The sequence below is a fragment of the Polyodon spathula genome, chromosome 7 (genome assembly GCF_017654505.1).
Source record: "Polyodon spathula isolate WHYD16114869_AA chromosome 7, ASM1765450v1, whole genome shotgun sequence".
NCBI classification, from domain to species: Eukaryota; Metazoa; Chordata; class Actinopteri; order Acipenseriformes; family Polyodontidae; genus Polyodon; species Polyodon spathula.
The window spans coordinates 537127-558499 of record NC_054540.1 but is presented as its reverse complement, the minus strand read 5'-3'; the positions used below and the strand labels follow the sequence as shown (position 1 = coordinate 558499).

Sequence of the window (21373 nt, the reverse complement as noted above, 5' to 3'; positions counted from 1 at the left end):
TTAAATGTGATTTTTACTAAATAATTATTCATTTTTAATTTTCCTTACAGTCACAAGACACGATTTAAAAGTGCTTTAATTAATTTTATATTTGGGAAAGGAAAATTAGCGATCTGGAAAACCAGGAAAAACAAGCTGCAGGGGTCGGGAATTTATAACGCTGAGTTAATGTTGAAATTGTTGTTGAAAACAAGAATTCAAATTGATTTTGCTTATTTTTCTTTAGTGCATGACTTACAGAGTTTTCAGCAGCGTTGGTGTGTGAATGAGGGATTGTGTGTGCTGGGGGAGGAGGGAGAGCTACAGTTTTTTGTGTGAAATAATCAGGATTTGCATGTATATACAGATTTATCTAATTGGGGGAATATATATATATTTAGATCTGTTTTATATATAACCTTGTTTTATCTTTTAAAAAAAAAAAAAAAAAAAAAACAGGATGTTTGACACTAACAATTAATAAAATCAAAAAAAAAGTTTTCAAAAAGTTATGTTCTGGGAATTTTAAGTTCAAGTCTTCTAAAGCAGTCCTCCACACACACTCTCTCCTGTCGAGAGAGAGAGAGGCGTTCGGTCAGAGGTGTGGTGGGGCGAGGAGAGGCAGAGATTCGTCAGAGGTGTGTGTGCTGAGCGAGAGAGTGCAGTGAAGGAGAGACTCTCTAAAGCAGTCTCCACACACACACAGAGAGCGATTTCGGCAGGAGGCTGTGTGTGTCGGAGCGAGTTTTCGGTCAGAGTTTTCGTGGACCTCTCACACACACACACTCTCTCTCTCTCTCAACACACACACTCACACACACACACACACTCTCTCACTCTCTCTCTCAACCACACTCTCTCACACACAGAGAGATTTCTCAGAGGTGTTGTGTGACAGGAGACACACACTCACACAGGTGTTGTGTGTGAGAGAGGAGATTTCGTCAGACACACACACTCTCTCTCTCTCTAAAGCAGTCTCCACACACACACTCTCTCTCTCTAAAGCAGTCTCCACACACCACACTCTCTCTCTAAAGCAGTCTCCACACACTCTCTCACTCTCTCTAAAGCAGTCTCCACACACACACTCACTTTCTCTCTCTAAAGCAGTCTCCACACACACACTCTCTCTCTCTCAAAGCAGTCTCCACACACACACACACACACACTCTCTCTAAAGCAGTCTCTATACACACACTCTCACTCTCTCTAAAGCAGTCTCCACACACACTCTCTCTCTCTCCTCAGCACACACACACACACACACTCTCTCTCTCTCTAAAGCAGTCTCACACACACACACTCACTCTCTCTAAAGCAGTCTCCACACACCCACACACTCTCTTTCTCTCCCTAAAGCAGTCTCCACACTCACACCCTCTCTCTCTCTAAAGCAGTCTTCACACACACAAACTCTCTCTCTAAAGCAGTCTCCACTCACACACTCTCTCTCTCACTCTAAAGCAGTCTCCACACACACTCTCACACTCTCTAAAGCAGTCTCCACACACACACACTCTCTCTCTCTCTCACACCACACCACACACACACTCTCTCTCTAAAGCAGTCTCCACACACACACACTCTCTCTCTAAAGCAGTCTCCACACACACACTCTCTCTCTCTAAAGCAGTCTCCACACACACACTCTCTCTCTAAAGCAGTCTCCACACACACACTCTCTCTCTCTCTAAAGCACTCCCCACACACACTCTCTCTCTCTCTAAAGCAGTCTCCACACACTCTCTCTTTCTCTCTCTAAAGCAGTCTCCACACACACACACTCTCTCTAAAGCAGTCTCCAAGCACACACTCTCTCTCTCTAAAGCAGTCTCCACACACACACTCTCTCTCTCTAAAGCAGTCTCCACACACACACACTCTCTCTCTCTAAAGCAGTCTCCACACACACACTCTCTCTCTCTAAAGCAGTCTCCACACACACTCTCTCTCTCTAAAGCAGTCTCCACACACACACTCTCTCTCTCTAAAGCACTCTCCACACACACACTCTCTCTCTCTAAAGCAGTCTCCACACACACACTCTCTCTCTCTCTAAAGCAGTCTCCACACACACACACACACTCTCTCTACAGCAGTCTCCACACACACACTCTCTCTCTCTAACACAGTCTCACACACACACACTCTCTCACACACACTCTCTCTAAAGCAGTCTCCACACACACACTCACACAACTCTCTCTCTCTCTAAAGCAGTCTCCACACACACTCTCTCTCTCTCTAAAGCAGTCTCCACACACACACTCTCTCTCTCTAAAGCAGTCTCCACACACACTCTCTCTCTCTCTAAAGCAGTCTCCACACACACACTCTCTCTCTCTCTCTCCCACAGAGAGATTTCGTCATATCTGGACACACACCACACTCTCGCGAGCTTTCTCTGAGAGACACCGTCAAGAGTGGTGTGTGGCGAGAGAGATTTCGTCAGAGGTGTGTCTGTCTCTAGAGGAGTTTTCGTCAGAGGTGTGTGGAGAGAAAGCAGTAGATTTCGTCACAGGTGTGTGTAATCTGTGTCAGAGAGATTTCACTCAGGAGAGTGTGTGTGAGAGGGAGAGAGATTTCGTCAGGAGGTGTGTGTGTGAGAGAGATAGATCTCGTCAGAGGTGTGTGTGTGAGAGAGAGATTTCGTCTCCCAGAGGGTACGTGTGCACACACACACTCTCTATCGAGTCTCTCTCTCTAAAGCAGTCTCCACACACACACTCACTCTCTCTAAAGCAGTCTCCACACACACACACTTTCTCTCTCTAAAGCAGTCTCCACACACACACTCTCTCTCTCTCTAAAGCAGTCTCCACACACACACTCTCTCTCTCTAAAGCAGTCTCCACACACACACACTCTCTCTCTAAAGCAGTCTCCACACACACACTCTCACACACTCTCTAAAGCAGTCTCCACACACACACTCTCTCTCTCTCAAAGCAGTCTCCACACACACACTCTCTCTCTCTAAAGCAGTCTCCACACACACACTCTCTCACTCTCTAAAGCAGTCTCCACACACACTCTCTCTCTCTCACTCCAAGCACACTCACACACACACTCTCTCACTCTAAACACAGTCTCCAAAAGCACACACACACACACTCTCTCTCTCTAAAGCAGTCTCCACACACTCTCTCTCTCTCTCTAAAGCAGTCTCCACACACACACACACTCTCTCTCTAAAGCAGTCTCCACACACACACTCTCTCTCTCTAAAGCAGTCTCCACACACACACTCTCTCTCTAAAGCACTCTCCACACACACACTCTCTCTCTCTAAAGCAGTCTCCACACACACACTCTCTCTCTAAAGCAGTCTCCACACACACACACTCTCTCTCTCTCTCTCTAAAGCAGTCTCCACACACACACTCTCTCTCTCTCTAAAGCAGTCTCCACACACACACACACTCTCTCTCTAAAGCAGTCTCCACACACACACACACTCTCTCTAAACACAGTAAACACACTCTCCCTCTCTCTAAACACACTCCACACACACACTCTCTCTCTCTAAAGCAGTCTCCACACACACACTCACACTCTCACTAAAGCACACTCACACACCCTCACACACACACACTCACACTCACACACACACTCTCACAACTCACAGTCTCCACACACACACACACTCTCTCAAAAAAGTAGTCTCCACACACACTCTCTCTCTCTAAAGCAGTCACACACACACACACACTCTCTCTCTCTCTCTCTCTCACCACACTCCACACACACACTCTCTCTCTAAAGCAGTCTCCACACACACACTCTCTCTCTCTAAAGCAGTCTCCACACACACACACACTCTCTCTCTAAAGCAGTCTCCACACACACACTCTCACACTCTCTCTCTAAAGCAGTCTCCACACACACTCTCTCTCTCTCTAAAGCAGTCTCACACACACACACACTCTCTCTCTAAAGCAGTCTCCACACACACACTCTCTCTCTCTAAAGCAGTCTCCACACACACACTCTCTCTCTAAAGCACTCTCCACACACACACTCTCTCTCAAAGCACACTCTAACACACACTCTCACACAAACACTCTCTCACTCACTCTCTCTCTCTACACACTCCACACACACACTCTCTCTCTAAAGCACACACCACACACACACTCTCTCTCTCACACAGCAGTGTCCACACACACTCTCTCTCTCTCACAAAGTAGTCTCCACACACACACTCTCTCTCTCTACACACACACTCACACACACACACTCTCTCTCTCTAAAGCAGTCTCCACACACACACTCACTCTCTCTAAAGCAGTCTCCACACACACACTCACTCTCTCTCTAAAGCAGTCTCCACACTCACACACACACTCTCTCACACTCTACACACACAGTCTCTCTCACACACACTCACTCTCTCTAAAGCAGTCTCCACACACACACTCTCTCTCTCTAAAGCAGTCTCCACACACACTCACACTCTCTCTAAAGCAGTCTCACACACACACACTCTCTCTCTCTCAAAGCAGTCTCCACACACACACTCTCTCTCTCTAAAGCAGTCTCCACACACACACTCTCTCTCTCTCTAAAGCAGTCTCCACACACACTCTCTCTCTCTCTAAAGCAGTCTCCACACACACACTCTCTCTCTCTCTAAAGCAGTCTCCACACACACACTCTCTCTCTCTCTCTAAAGCAGTCTCCACACACACACTCTCTCTCTCTCTCTAAAGCAGTCTCCACACACACACTCTCTCTCTAAAGCAGTCTCCACACACACACACTCTCTCTCTCTCTAAAGCAGTCTCCACACACACTCTCTCTCTCTCTAAAGCAGTCTCCACACACACACTCTCTCTCTCTAAAGCAGTCTCCACACACACACTCTCTCTCTAAAGCAGTCTCCACACACACACTCTCTCTCTCTCTAAAGCAGTCTCCACACACACACTCTCTCTCTCTCTAAAGCAGTCTCCACACACACACTCACTCTCTCTCTAAAGCAGTCTCCACACACACACTCTCTCTCTCTAAAGCAGTCTCCACACACACACTCTCTCTCTCTAAAGCAGTCTCCACACACACACTCTCTCTCTCTAAAGCAGTCTCCACACACACACTCTCTCTCTCTAAAGCAGTCTCCACACACACACTCTCTCTCTCTCTAAAGCAGTCTCCACACACACACACACACTCTCTCTCTCTCTCTAAAGCAGTCTCCACACACACACACTCTCTCTCTCTAAAGCAGTCTCCACACACACACTCTCTCTCTCTAAAGCAGTCTCCACACACACACTCTCTCTCTCTCTCTCTAAAGCAGTCTCCACACACACACTCTCTCTCTCTAAAGCAGTCTCCACACACACTCTCTCTCTCTCTCTCTAAACTCTGTAAAGCAGTCACACACACACACTCTCTCTCTCTCTAAAGCACTCTCCACACACTCTCTCTCTCTCTAAAGCAGTCTCCACACACACACTCTCTCTCTAAAGCAGTCTCCACACACACACTCTCTCTCTCTCTAAAGCAGTCTCCACACACACACTCTCTCTCTCTAAAGCAGTCTCCACACACACACTCTCTCTCTCTCTAAAGCAGTCTCCACACACACACTCTCCCTCTCTCTAAAGCAGTCTCCACACACTCTCTCTTTCTCTCTCTAAAGCAGTCTCCACACACACACACACACTCTCTCTAAAGCAGTCTCTATGCACACACTCTCACTCTCTCTAAAGCAGTCTCCACACACACTCTCTCTCTCTCTACACTCTCTCTCTCTCTAAAGCAGTCTCCACACACACACTCTCTCTCTAAAGCAGTCTCCACACACACACTCTCTCTCTCTAAAGCAGTCTCCCCACACACACTCTCTCATTCTCTCTCAAGCACACTCCACACACACACTCTCTCTCTCTAAAGCAGTCTCCACACACACACACTCTCTCTCTCTAAAGCAGTCTCCACACACACACTCTCTCTCTCTAAAGCAGTCTCCACACACACACTCTCTCTCTCTCTCTAAAGCAGTCTCCACACACACACTCTCTCTCTCTCTCTAAAGCAGTCTCCACACACACTCTCTCTCTCTCTAAAGCAGTCTCCACACACACTCTCTCTCTCTCTCTCCAGTCTCCACACACACACACTCTCTCTCTCTAAAGCAGTCTCCACACACACTCTCTCTCATCTCTCTAAAGCAGTCTCCACACACACACTCTCTCTCTCTCTAAAGCAGTCTCCACACACACACTCTCTCTCTCTAAAGCAGTCTCACACACACACTCTCTCTCTAAAGCAGTCTCCACACACACTCTCTCTCTCTCTCTAAAGCAGTCTCCACACACACACTCTCTCTCTCTAAAGCAGTCTCCACACACACACTCTCTCTCTCTAAGCAGTCTCCACACACACACTCTCTCTCTCTCTAAAGCAGTCTCCACACACACACTCTCTCTCTCTCTAAAGCAGTCTCCACACACACACTCTCTCTCTCTCTAAAGCAGTCTCCACACACACTCTCTCTCTCTCTAAAGCAGTCTCCACACACACTCTCTCTCTCTCTCTAAAGCAGTCTCCACACACACACTCTCTCTCTCTAAAGCAGTCTCCACACACACACTCTCTCTCTCTAAAGCAGTCTCCACACACACACTCTCTCTCTCTAAAGCAGTCTCCACACACACACTCTCTCTCTCTAAAGCAGTCTCCACACACACACTCTCTCTCTCTCTAAAGCAGTCTCCACACACACACACTCTCTCTCTAAAGCACTCTCCACACACACACTCACTCTCTCTAAACAGTCTCCACACACACACTCTCTCTCTAAAGCAGTCTCCACACACACACTCTCTCTCTCTAAAGCAGTCTCCACACACACACTCTCTCTCTCTAAAGCAGTCTCCACACACACACTCTCTCTCTCTCTAAAGCAGTCTCCACACACACACTCTCTCTAAAGCAGTCTCCACACACACACTCTCTCTCTCTAAAGCAGTCTCCACACACACACTCTCTCTCTCTAAAGCAGTCTCCACACACACACTCTCTCTCTCACACACAGTCTCCACACACACAGTCTCTCACACACACACACACTCTATCTCTCTCTAAAGCAGTCTCCCCACACACACTCTCTCATTCTCTCTAAAGCAATCTCCACACACACACTCTCTCTCTCTCTAAAGCAGTCTCCACACACACACTCTCTCTCTCTAAAGCAGTCTCCACACACACACTCTCTCTCTCTAAAGCAGTCTCCACGCACACACTCGCTCTCTCACTCTCTCTAAAGCAGTCTCTATGCACACACTCTCACGCTCTCTAAAGCAGTCTCCACACACTCTCACTCTTTCTCTCTAAAGCAGTCTTCACGCACACACTCTCTCTCTCTCTAAAGCAGTCTCCACACACTCGCTCTCTCTCTCTAAAGCAGTCTCCACACACACACTCTCTCTCTCTAAAGCAGTCTCCATGCACACTCTCTCTCTCTAAAGCAGTCTCCACACACACACTCTCTCTCTCTCTAAAGCAGTCTCCACACACACTCTCTCTCTCTCTAAAGCAGTCTCCACACACACACTCTCTCTCTCTAAAGCAGTCTCCATGCACTCTCACTCTCTCTAAAGCAGTCTCCACACACACACTCTCTCTCTCTAAAGCAGTCTCCACGCACACTCTCTCTCTCTCTAAAGCAGTCTCCACACACACACTCTCTCTCTCTCTAAAGCAGTCTCCACACACACACTCTCTCTCTCTAAAGCAGTCTCCACGCACACACTCTCTCTCTCTCTAAAGCAGTCTCCACACACACACTCTCACGCTCTCTCTCTCTCTCTACCTTTGCAGTAGTCGGCTGGGTCCTCCTGCTCCTCATCGTCGGAGCCCAGGATCTCCTCCTCAGGTTCGGGGGGGGCGGCCGGCTCGGGGGGCAGAGGAGGAGGAGGAGGAGGGGAAGGGGGGGCAGGGGGGGCCCCGTCCCCCTGAGGCTCGGGCCTGGACTCTCTCTGAGCAGGGGGGGGGGGGGGGGGTTAACCCTTCGTTCTCATAGACCTCACCTTCGATTCAGAAGGATGACATTTAGAAATCGCAACAGTCTCATATAAGACCCGCTCGAATGCTGAGTGCAGAATGACAGTGTTCTGTTATATTCCAGTACACAGCACAGGACATTCCCCATCGGAAATCAGCAAGTAGTGTATCTGGATCCCAGCAGCAAATGCATGTGAATATGACTGCGTTGGAACTCTCTTTCAAACTGCCATGTTGAAGTTATTAAAATTATTCGACTGCTGAACTTTTTAATGAATCTGTACGCCATTAACCTGCTACTTTGAGACTTCATGCAATGAACAGCCCTGTGGGCTTAGTAAGATAGCATTATATGCAAAACAGAACATGTGCATCTCCTAGAAGCAATGCACTCTGCTTCAACAGGTAAGACTGGCACACACTGGCACACACTGGCACTGCACAGTCACCAGGTACGCAACATCCCCACATTCCACCAGAAACCAAATGCAATACAGTCATGTCAGGTTTGTTACTCCCTCCCCTACCACCTATCCGACACAGGATAATCAAATCATTATCAAACAGAACCTACTATATATTTCAGGGATGGAAATAAGATTCCCATTGCACAACAGCTGAATTGTTTAGATAGAGAACTGGTTACAACAATCCAGACTGCAATGCCATTCTGAGGATGATCTAAAATGGAGCTCACTTTTACAGAATTGCAAGCACACACACACACACACTGCTTGGATGCACTGTTTCTATGGAAACGCTGCACACCAGCTCTGATATCAGAGAGCCAGTCTCTGCAGCCCCTCAGGTCCACACACACTCTGACTCACCAGCTTCCTTCTCAATTGAAGCTCCTCACACACACTCATCAGATTCCTTCTCAATTGAAGCTCCTCACACAGTGACTCACCAGCTTTCTTCTCAATGTGTGGTAATATTTATTAAATTTACTTAATTTAACTATCAACATTACATTTATGTTCAAATGCCATGTTTAATTATTAATAATCTGATAAAACGTAGTGAAAAGCTGAATTTTCTATTCCCAAGAATGGAAATCAGTAGCCCTACTTTAGTTGAGCCAGTGATGCTTTCATTATCAAGCAAGAGAATAACCCTAATAACACAGACATAGGCACAGACAGACACACAGACACACACAGGAACACAGGAACACAGATACACACAGAAACACAGGAACACAGATACACACAGACGCACCGGCACACACAGACACACAGACACACACAGGAACACAGGAACACAGATACACACAGACACACAGGCACACAGGAACACAGATACACACAGACACACTGACACACAGGAACACAGATACACAGGAACACAGATACACACAGACACACAGACACACAGAACACAGATACACACAGACACACAGGCACACAGGAACACAGATACACACAGACACACACAGACACACTGGCACACAGGAACACAGATACACACAGGAACACAGAACACAGATACACACAGACACACAGGAACACAGATACACACAGACACACACAGACACACAGGAACACAGATACACACAGACACACAGGCACACAGAGTACACACAGACACACAGGAACACAGATACACACAGACACACAGGAACACAGATACACACAGACACACAGACACACAGGAACACAGATACACAGGAACACAGATACACACAGACACACAGGAACACAGATACACACAGACACACAGACACACAGACACACAGGAACACAGATACACACAGACACACAGGAACACAGATACACACAGACACACTGGAACACACAGAAACGCATAGGAACGCACAGACACAGGAACACAGACACAAGCACACAGGAAAGCACACACACACTCTCACACTGTACACAGTGCAGCTCAGTAATCACTGCTTGGTATACATGATCTGACAGTCTCCTTTCAGGAATCCCTTGTGGCTCTGTTTTCATTTGTTAAAACATCCTCTGTGGCTCTAGCCTATTTTTAAAAGATGTCCCAGGGACACCAAGACTCAGTGGGTCACAGCAGGTCACACAAGAGCACGTCTAATACACATTGACGTCTGACGAGCAGCGCTCCACACTACAGCCCACTGTTCCAGCCCAAGGCATGCTCATCGCTCACTCCTCTTCAGACGGGTGTATTTTTAGCAGAAGAAAAAATAATTCCTTATTAAAGTAAAATGGATCATCTGTAGCTATAAATATTAGGCAATGAGCAGGAGACCAGAAATGCACTACCATAGTTTCTCCTTGAATCTGTAATGGACACAAGCACTCCTGTGTATCTGCACTGTCAGTATTGGGAGCCGCTGTGTTTACTGGGGCTCTGACTCCCTGTGTATCCGCACTGTCAGTACTGGGAGCCGCTGCGTTTACTGGGGCTCTGACTCCCTGTGTATCCGCACTGTCAGTACTGGGAGCCGCTGCGTTTACTGGGGCTCTGACTCCCTGTGTATCCGCACTGTCAGTACTGGGAGCCGCTGCGTTTACTGGGGCTCTGACTCCCTGTGTATCCGCACTGTCAGTACTGGGAGCCGCTGCGTTTACTGGGGCTCTGACTCCCTGTGTATCCGCACTGTCAGTACTGGGAGCCGCTGCGTTTACTGGGGCTCTGACTCCCTGTGTATCCGCACTGTCAGTACTGGGAGCCGCTGCGTTTACTGGGGCTCTGACTCCCTGTGTATCCGCACTGTCAGTACTGGGAGCCGCTGCGTTTACTGGGGCTCTGACTCCCTGTGTATCCGCACTGTCAGTACTGGGAGCCGCTGCGTTTACTGGGGCTCTGACTCCCTGTGTATCCGCACTGTCAGTACTGGGAGCCGCTGCGTTTACTGGGGCTCTGACTCCCTGTGTATCCGCACTGTCAGTACTGGGAGCCGCTGCGTTTACTGGGGCTCTGACTCCCTGTGTATCCGCACTGTCGGTACTGGGAGCCGCTGCGTTTACTGGGGTTCTGACTCCCTGTGTATCCGCACTGTCAGTACTGGGAGCCGCTGCGTTTACTGGGGCTCTGACTCCCTGTGTATCCGCACTGTCAGTACTGGGAGCCGCTGCGTTTACTGGGGCTCTGACTCCCTGTGTATCCGCACTGTCAGTACTGGGAGCCGCTGCGTTTACTGGGGCTCTGACTCCCTGTGTATCCGCACTGTCAGTACTGGGAGCCGCTGCGTTTACTGGGGCTCTGACTCCCTGTGTATCCGCACTGTCAGTACTGGGAGCCGCTGCGTTTACTGGGGTTCTGACTCCCTGTGTATCCGCACTGTCGGTACTGGGAGCCGCTGCGTTTACTGGGGTTCTGACTCCCTGTGTATCCGCACTGTCGGTACTGGGAGCCGCTGCGTTTACTGGGGTTCTGACTCCCTGTGTATCCGCACTGTCGGTACTGGGAGCCGCTGCGTTTACTGGGGTTCTGACTCCCTGTGTATCCGCACTGTCGGTACTGGGAGCCGCTGCGTTTACTGGGGTTCTGACTCCCTGTGTATCCGCACTGTCGGTACTGGGAGCCGCTGCGTTTACTGGGGGTCTGACTCCCTGTGTATCCGCACTGTCAGTACTGGGAGCCGCTGCGTTTACTGGGGCTCTGACTCCCTGTGTATCCGCACTGTCAGTACTGGGAGCCGCTGCGTTTACTGGGGCTCTGACTCCCTGTGTATCCGCACTGTCAGTACTGGGAGCCGCTGCGTTTACTGGGGCTCTGACTCCCTGTGTATCCGCACTGTCAGTACTGGGAGCCGCTGCGTTTACTGGGGTTCTGACTCCCTGTGTATCCGCACTGTCAGTACTGGGAGCCGCTGCGTTTACTGGGGGTCTGACTCCCTGTGTATCCGCACTGTCAGTACTGGGAGCCGCTGCGTTTACTGGGGCTCTGACTCCCTGTGTATCCGCACTGTCAGTACTGGGAGCCGCTGCGTTTACTGGGGCTCTGACTCCCTGTGTATCCGCACTGTCAGTACTGGGAGCCGCTGCGTTTACTGGGGGTCTGACTCCCTGTGTATCCGCACTGTCAGTACTGGGAGCCGCTGCGTTTACTGGGGCTCTGACTCCCTGTGTATCCGCACTGTCAGTACTGGGAGCCGCTGCGTTTACTGGGGCTCTGACTCCCTGTGTATCCGCACTGTCAGTACTGGGAGCCGCTGCGTTTACTGGGGCTCTGACTCCCTGTGTATCCGCACTGTCAGTACTGGGAGCCGCTGCGTTTACTGGGGCTCTGACTCCCTGTGTATCCGCACTGTCAGTACTGGGAGCCGCTGCGTTTACTGGGGCTCTGACTCCCTGTGTATCCGCACTGTCAGTACTGGGAGCCGCTGCGTTTACTGGGGCTCTGACTCCCTGTGTATCCGCACTGTCAGTACTGGGAGCCGCTGCGTTTACTGGGGCTCTGACTCCCTGTGTATCCGCACTGTCAGTACTGGGAGCCGCTGCGTTTACTGGGGCTCTGACTCCCTGTGTATCCGCACTGTCAGTACTGGGAGCCGCTGCGTTTACTGGGGCTCTGACTCCCTGTGTATCCGCACTGTCAGTACTGGGAGCCGCTGCGTTTACTGGGGCTCTGACTCCCTGTGTATCCGCACTGTCAGTACTGGGAGCCGCTGCGTTTACTGGGGCTCTGACTCCCTGTGTATCCGCACTGTCAGTACTGGGAGCCGCTGCGTTTACTGGGGCTCTGACTCCCTGTGTATCCGCACTGTCAGTACTGGGAGCCGCTGCGTTTACTGGGGCTCTGACTCCCTGTGTATCCGCACTGTCAGTACTGGGAGCCGCTGCGTTTACTGGGGCTCTGACTCCCTGTGTATCCGCACTGTCAGTACTGGGAGCCGCTGCGTTTACTGGGGCTCTGACTCCCTGTGTATCCGCACTGTCAGTACTGGGAGCCGCTGCGTTTACTGGGGCTCTGACTCCCTGTGTATCCGCACTGTCAGTACTGGGAGCCGCTGCGTTTACTGGGGCTCTGACTCCCTGTGTATCCGCACTGTCAGTACTGGGAGCCGCTGCGTTTACTGGGGCTCTGACTCCCTGTGTATCCGCACTGTCAGTACTGGGAGCCGCTGCGTTTACTGGGGCTCTGACTCCCTGTGTATCCGCACTGTCAGTACTGGGAGCCGCTGCGTTTACTGGGGCTCTGACTCCCTGTGTATCCGCACTGTCAGTACTGGGAGCCGCTGCGTTTACTGGGGCTCTGACTCCCTGTGTATCCGCACTGTCAGTACTGGGAGCCGCTGCGTTTACTGGGGCTCTGACTCCCTGTGTATCCGCACTGTCAGTACTGGGAGCCGCTGCGTTTACTGGGGTTCTGACTCCCTGTGTATCCGCACTGTCAGTACTGGGAGCCGCTGCGTTTACTGGGGCTCTGACTCCCTGTGTATCCGCACTGTCAGTACTGGGAGCCGCTGCGTTTACTGGGGCTCTGACTACCTGTGTATCCGCACTGTCAGTACTGGGAGCCGCTGCGTTTACTGGGGCTCTGACTCCCTGTGTATCCGCACTGTCAGTACTGGGAGCCGCTGCGTTTACTGGGGCTCTGACTCCCTGTGTATCCGCACTGTCAGTACTGGGAGCCGCTGCGTTTACTGGGGCTCTGACTCCCTGTGTATCCGCACTGTCAGTACTGGGAGCCGCTGCGTTTACTGGGGCTCTGACTCCCTGTGTATCCGCACTGTCAGTACTGGGAGCCGCTGCGTTTACTGGGGCTCTGACTCCCTGTGTATCCGCACTGTCAGTACTGGGAGCCGCTGCGTTTACTGGGGCTCTGACTCCCTGTGTATCCGCACTGTCAGTACTGGGAGCCGCTGCGTTTACTGGGGCTCTGACTCCCTGTGTATCCGCACTGTCAGTACTGGGAGCCGCTGCGTTTACTGGGGCTCTGACTCCCTGTGTATCCGCACTGTCAGTACTGGGAGCCGCTGCGTTTACTGGGGCTCTGACTCCCTGTGTATCCGCACTGTCAGTACTGGGAGCCGCTGCGTTTACTGGGGCTCTGACTACCTGTGTATCCGCACTGTCAGTACTGGGAGCCGCTGCGTTTACTGGGGCTCTGACTCCCTGTGTATCCGCACTGTCAGTACTGGGAGCCGCTGCGTTTACTGGGGCTCTGACTCCCTGTGTATCCGCACTGTCAGTACTGGGAGCCGCTGCGTTTACTGGGGCTCTGACTCCCTGTGTATCCGCACTGTCAGTACTGGGAGCCGCTGCGTTTACTGGGGCTCTGACTCCCTGTGTATCCGCACTGTCAGTACTGGGAGCCGCTGCGTTTACTGGGGCTCTGACTCCCTGTGTATCCGCACTGTCAGTACTGGGAGCCGCTGCGTTTACTGGGGCTCTGACTCCCTGTGTATCCGCACTGTCAGTACTGGGAGCCGCTGCGTTTACTGGGGCTCTGACTCCCTGTGTATCCGCACTGTCAGTACTGGGAGCCGCTGCGTTTACTGGGGCTCTGACTCCCTGTGTATCCGCACTGTCAGTACTGGGAGCCGCTGCGTTTACTGGGGCTCTGACTCCCTGTGTATCCGCACTGTCAGTACTGGGAGCCGCTGCGTTTACTGGGGCTCTGACTCCCTGTGTATCCGCACTGTCAGTACTGGGAGCCGCTGCGTTTACTGGGGCTCTGACTCCCTGTGTATCCGCACTGTCAGTACTGGGAGCCGCTGTGTTTACTGGGGCTCTGTTCACAGGTCTCCAGCAGGCTGCAGCACATGATGAAACATGTGCCACGGTGTTATATAAGAAGCTGAACCATGCATTAGGATGCAGCCAGCAGCCAAGTGGAGCAGAGATCCGGGGAAGTGTGCCGAATATATAAAAGCTGGCAACACAGCAAGGACGTACTGGCAATGCACTACATTTACTGCAACACTGTATTTAAAATAGCCTGCTGTACCGAATTGGAGCAGAAACCACAGGGCTCGTCACTACCACACCTCTTTATCCACTGAGAGAGGCTTGTCTTGGAGTGGAAGAATCACTGCTGCCCTGGTTAGCACTGAGAGAGGCTTGTCTTGGAGTGGAAGAATCACTGCTGCCCTGGTTATCTAGCACTGAGAGAGGCTTGTCTTGGAGTGGAAGAATCACTGCTGCCCTGGTTAGCTCTAGCACTGAGAGAGGCTTGTCTTGGAGTGGAAAAATCACTGCTGCCCTGGTTATCTAGCACTGAGAGAGGCTTGTCTTGGAGTGGAAGAATCACTGCTTCCCTGGTTATCTAGCACTGAGAGAGGCTTGTCTTGGAGTGGAAGAATCACTGCTGCCCTGGTTATCTAGCACTGAGAGAGGCTTGTCTTGGAGTGGAAGAATCACTGCTGCCCTGGTTATCTAGCACTGAGAGAGGCTTGTCTTGGAGTGGAAGAATCACTGCTGCCCTGGTTATCTAGCACTGAGAGAGGCTTGTCTTGGAGTGGAAGAATCACTGCTGCCCTGGTTAGCACTGAGAGAGGCTTGTCTTGGAGTGGAAGAATCACTGCTGCCCTGGTTATCTAGCACTGAGAGAGGCTTGTCTTGGAGTGGAAGAATCACTGCTGCCCTGGTTAGCTCTAGCACTGAGAGAGGCTTGTCTTGGAGTGGAAGAATCACTGCTGCCCTGGTTATCTAGCACTGAGAGAGGCTTGTCTTGGAGTGGAAGAATCACTGCTGCCCTGGTTATCTAGCACTGAGAGAGGCTTGTCTTGGAGTGGAAGAATCACTGCTTCCCTGGTTATCTAGCACTGAGAGAGGCTTGTCTTGCTGTCTTGGCAAGCGCAGTGCTGGAGAGTGCTGTGCTTCGTGATGAAGGGATGAGTTTCTCTGCTCTGGAATTGAAGAACAATTCTCCTGTCACACAAAGCTTTCTCAGCTGCTCGTTTAGTTTCTAGGACCGTAAAAAGAACAATGCCCAAAGACATTCCTCACAGGCAGAATGTTCCGTACAGAACTGCAGCAAAAACAACACAACGTCTCTGAGCTGGGCAGCACAAGATCAACGGACAACAGCACTGCCAGGACAGCAACACAGCAGAGGCAGTGAGCCTATTAAAAAAGACGTGTATATATAAACACCGACGCTTTGAAAGGTGGAGTGGGAACTGCATGTACTTATGGACTAAGATTAACCAGCTCTCCTGCAGCTGAGAGCACACACACTGTACAGCACTGCTGTGTTACCATGGAGCTGTTCTGAGAACACACACACTGTACAGCACTGCTGTGTTATCATGCAGCTGTGCTGAGCACGTACACTGTACAGCACTGCTGTGTTACCATGGAGCTGTGCTGAGAACACACACACTGTACAGCAATGCTGTGTTACCATGGAGCTGTGCTGAGCACATACACTGTACAGCACTGTTGTGTTACCATGGAGCTGTGCTGAGCACGTACACTGTACAGCACTGCTGTGTTACCATGGAGCTGTGCTGAGAGCACACACTGTACAGCACTGCTGTGTTACCATGGAGCTGTGCTGAGAGCACACACTGTACAGCACTGCTGTGTTACCATGGAGCTGTGCTGAGAGCACACACTGTACAGCACTGCTGTGTTACCATGGAGCTGTGCTGAGAGCACACACTGTACAGCACTGCTGTGTTACCATGGAGCTGTGCTGAGAGTACACACTGTACTGCACTGCTGTGTTACCATGGAGCTGTGCTGAGAGCACACACTGTACAGCACTGCTGTGTTACCATGGAGCTGTGCTGAGAGCACACACTGTACAGCACTGCTGTGTTACCATGGAGCTGTGCTGAGCACACACACTGTACTGCACTGCTGTGTTTCCATGGAGCTGTGCTGAGAGCACACACTGTACTGCACTGCTGTGTTACCATGGAGCTGTGCTGAGAGCACACACTGTACTGCACTGCTGTGTTACCATGGAGCTGTGCTGAGAGCACACACTGTACTGCACTGCTGTGTTACCATGGAGCTGTGCTGAGAGCACACACTGTACTGCACTGCTGTGTTACCATGGAGCTGTGCTGAGAGCACACACTGTACTGCACTGCTGTGTTACTATGGAGCTGTGCTGAGAGCACATACTGTACTGCACTGCTGTGTTTCCATCGAGCTGTGCTGAGAGCACACACTGTACTGCACTGCTGTGTTTCCAGCCTATACACACTGCATCTGCACAGTGGGTTTCAAACCCCACAGCCTGTCTTCATGGATTCAGCAAGCAAGAGTTCACACAACCTATGAAACATGTAATATCTGTAGCCTCAATCCTTCAAGAAGGACTCATGTGTGCCCTGCATGTTATCAGTCATGTTTCTAAAGATAGGACCACTACAATATGTTTTCATCACACAGGGTCGGACTGCGACTGGACAGAAACTCTACCAAAAGAAGATGTTGAAAATGACATCAATCCCGGGGTGTTTTGGGATTAGGAGTCATTGATGCAACATCACAAAACAGGACAGGTGCTAGTTCTCAGCTCACACTTTTAAAAAGTATCTCTCCGCTGAGCGGAAAATAACTAGAGTACCTGTACAGTATGACAGACTGACACTGCTGGGAAACCAAGAGCCCCTGTGCCCTGCTGCTGTTAATACATGTGCTTTACACAACCTTGTAATATTAGACAGCACACCTCCATCCTGTCTTGACATGTGAGGAATGTAACATGAAAGCAGTGTGTAACAGCAAACAGACACACCTGAACACTGCCCTGCCCTGGACAAGACTGGACTGCCAGCACACACTGGGGACTGGGAGGGAGCAGGGTGGCTTAGCGCTAAGAGATCAGGGACTGGGAGGGAGGCAGGGTGGCTTAGCGCTAAGAGATCAGGGACTGGGAGGGAGGCAGGGTGGCTTAGCGCTAAGAGATCAGGGACTGGGAAGGAGGCAGGGTGGCTTAGCGCTAAGAGATCAGGGACTGGGAGGGAGGCAGGGTGGCTTAGCGCTAAGAGATCAGGGACTGGGAAGGAGGCAGGGTGGCTTAGTGCTAAGAGATCAGGGACTGGAGGGAGGCAGGGTAGCTTACTGTCTTCCTTGGTAGACACTAAATGTGTATTTAGCCTATCCACAGGTACACAGTTTGCTAACAATGCCCGGTCACTGTGGAAGTCAGTACTGGTTACTGCATACAAGCACAGCAGTTTGTTTCCAGGATAAATATTGAAAGTCTGCTTCTCTCTCTCTCTCTGTTTGCTGTATCTTGTGATCTGACATCCCACACAGCCAACCTCTCCTACTAATGTGACGTCACCTTCCACCCATCCACCCCTGAGCTCTTCACAACGCAGCTCCCTCGACGCAGACAAAGAAAAACACACAAGCTGGGCTCCCAGCAACAGCGTTTCATTATGTTACTGTATACCTAACTGCTATCTCAGCAGCAACACAATTTAGATAATGATATGTTAGATAATTCTATGCATTACAGCATACCCTTGCCAAGCTATGCATCTCCACATTCAGACTAGCTTCCCTCTGCAGTCCCACTCTACACTGTACAGGACTGGAAGACTGAGTGAAAGGAACCACAATGAAGCACCGAGATCCAAACGGGAATAAATACATAAAGAATAACTTGCTCATTAAGTGGACAGCTCACCCCTCCCACACACTGTGAGAAGGAGTATCCGTTATGAATGGTGCTCTGCTCCACAGCTCCTGTGAGCTTGTGTATTCCCTCCCGCTCCACAGCTCCTGTAAGCTCATATGATCCCTTGCTCCACAGCTCCTGTGAGCCCATGTGATCCCCTGCTCAACAGCTCCTGTGAGCCCATGTGATCCCCTGCTCCACAGCTCCTGTGAGCTTGTGTATTCCCTCCCGCTCCACAGCTACTGTGCTTGTGTGGCTGCGCTTGGTTTTGCTGAAGGACTGATCCTTTCACTTTGTATGTAACCAGGCTCAGAGCTCTCCATGTGTGGGCAGAGAGATGAGAAACTTGCTTGGTTTGGGAAGTCAAGGAGAGCTTGCTTTGATTAAAAGCATGCATTGTGTATTAATATCCCCAGTGGTGAAGCACGCACTCCCCCGTTCCAGCAGAGCGTTTCTTAAAGCAGCGCCATCTCCTTCTCCTCCTCGTGGACGACAGCGTCTAACCCTTCCCAAGCTCCTCACAATCGACACCTCACTGTTCCAGCTCCTCACAATCGACACCTCACTGTTCCAGCTCCTCACAATCGACACCTCACTGTTCAAGCTCCTCACAATCGACACCTCACTGTTCAAGCTCCTCACAATCGACACCTCACTGTTCCAGCTCCTCACAATCGACACCTCACTGTTCCAGCTCCTCACAATCGACACCTCACTGTTCCAGCTCCTCACAATCGACACCTCACTGTTCCAGCTCCTCACAATCGACACCTCACTGTTCAAGCTCCTCACAATCGACACCTCACTGTTCCAGCTCCTCACAATCGACACCTCACTGTTCCAGCTCCTCACAATCGACACCTCACTGTTCCAGCTCCTCACAATCGACACCTCACTGTTCCAGCTCCTCACAATCGACACCTCACTGTTCAAGCTCAGCAGCTCATGGACAGCACGAAGCAAGTTCCCTCAGCATTTCTCTCTAATAAAGTGAACTACATTGGACCCTTCTGCTTTAGAGACTGTACCCTGGCTAATGGGAGCTACAGCAGCCAGTGCAAGAGACACACGAGAGAAAAGTGTCTCTGAAGCGCTGCAAACACTGGCATCCTCATGAAGCATTGGGTTCACAAACTGCCAACCACAGACCAGCAGGAATTTACCTTGAACTACAGCAAACAGGAGAGACACTCACACTCTCTCTCTCACTTTCTTTATCACACACACAGCCAGCTACAGCAGCACCTCCCTACCTCGAGGACCATTTTCTACGCAGACCGCCAGTCTTCCGGAACCTCAGTGCAGCTAAAGTGAAACTAGCGGCTCCCAGTCTGTGCTGTGACTGCAGGCACTGCTCCCCAGGCTCCATTGTGTTTGCTCTGAATAGTCCTTGCTGCTCCAGTGGGTTAGAGAAGGGTTCGTGTTCACAGTGAAGTGCTATTACAGGGGCAGGGTGGCCTGAGACACGGTGCCAATTCTTCTGGTGATAAATCACAAGCCACCATGGTGCTAATATCATGGTCTCTGTCTGCACTGCCCTGCGATCTCGACCCTCCACTCGGCTCAGCCTGTCTCCTTGGGGACCAGTAGTACAGACTCTATGCCACTCGACTCCCGAGGACTGTAAAGCTCACTAGAGGTGGGCGCTTGCAGGGACCATTGTAGACCTTGAATTGATTCCCATGTTTACTTCAATCCCCAGAGCAAAATGCTTTTAATTAATTAATTAACTAACTTATTTATTTAACCGGATCGAGGCATCATTTACAATAAAAGCACAATCGCAAAGTACAAGAAACCCAATAAAAACATGTGCGGATCAAACTAAACCAGCAGCATCCACAGATCAAACAACAGAATAAATAACACATGGATCTATTTGTTAACGTGGACTGAAGGAGAAGCATTGGCAGGAGGTTCCAATTCCCAGATACGATCTTTAAAACCAGAGAAGGAAAGATTATCCGATTCCATCTTCATACTGTGATGGAAACAGCTCCATGTCTTCAAGAGTTGAAATGCAAACGATAATTCTGCCATACTTGTTCAAACCCTTGGAACAGCCAAATGAACACAAACCTGAGAGTGTAAACTGTATCCAGTGCTGGAACCTTCAATCCAGTTTGAACAGAATGCTGAGAGTGTAAACTGTATCCAGTGCTGGTACCTTCAATCCAGTTTGAACAGAATGCTGAGAGTGTAAACTGTATCCAGTGCTGGAACCTTCAATCCAGTTTGAACAGAATGCTGAGAGTGTAAACTGTATCCAGTGCTGGGACCCTCAATCCAGTCTGAACAGAATGCTGAGAGTGTAAACTGTATCCAGTGCTGGGACCTTCAATCCAGTTTGAACAGAATGCTGAGAGTGTAAACTGTATCCAGTGCTGGTACCTTCAATCCAGTTTGAACAGAATGCTGAGAGTGTAAACTGTATCCAGTGCTGGGACCTTCAATCCAGTTTGAACAGAATGCTGAGAGTGTAAACTGTATCCAGTGCTGGAACCTTCAATCCAGTCTGAACAGAATGCTGAGAGTGTAAACTGTAGCCAGTGCTGGTACCTTCAATCCAGTTTGAACAGAATGCTGAGAGTGTAAACTGTATCCAGTGCTGGGACCTTCAATCCAGTTTGAACAGAATGCTGAGAGTGTAAACTGTATCCAGTGCTGGGACCTTCAATCCAGTTTGAACAGAATGCTGAGAGTGTAAACTGTAGCCAGTGCTGGTACCTTCAATCCAGTCTGAACAGAATGCTGAGAGTGTAAACTGTATCCAGTGCTGGGACCTTCAATCCAGTCTGAACAGAATGCTGAGAGTGTAAACTGTATCCAGTGCTGGGACCTTCAATCCAGTCTG

General features: G+C 50.3%; 1 protein-coding gene across 1 annotated transcript in view; it reads right to left on the bottom strand.

Moving 5' to 3' along the window:
* Positions 1–18669, bottom strand: part of LOC121318980 (SRSF protein kinase 2-like) — a 73958-nt gene extending 55289 nt beyond the window's left edge. The window contains exons 1-2 of the mRNA XM_041256219.1: positions 18529–18669; positions 7805–7970 (exon numbers count right to left, since the gene is read on the bottom strand). Of these exons, the coding sequence (XP_041112153.1) occupies positions 7805–7970; positions 18529–18669 (307 nt within the window). The remainder of the gene's footprint in view (positions 1–7804; positions 7971–18528) is intronic.
* Between the last annotated feature and the right edge of the window lie 2704 nt (positions 18670–21373).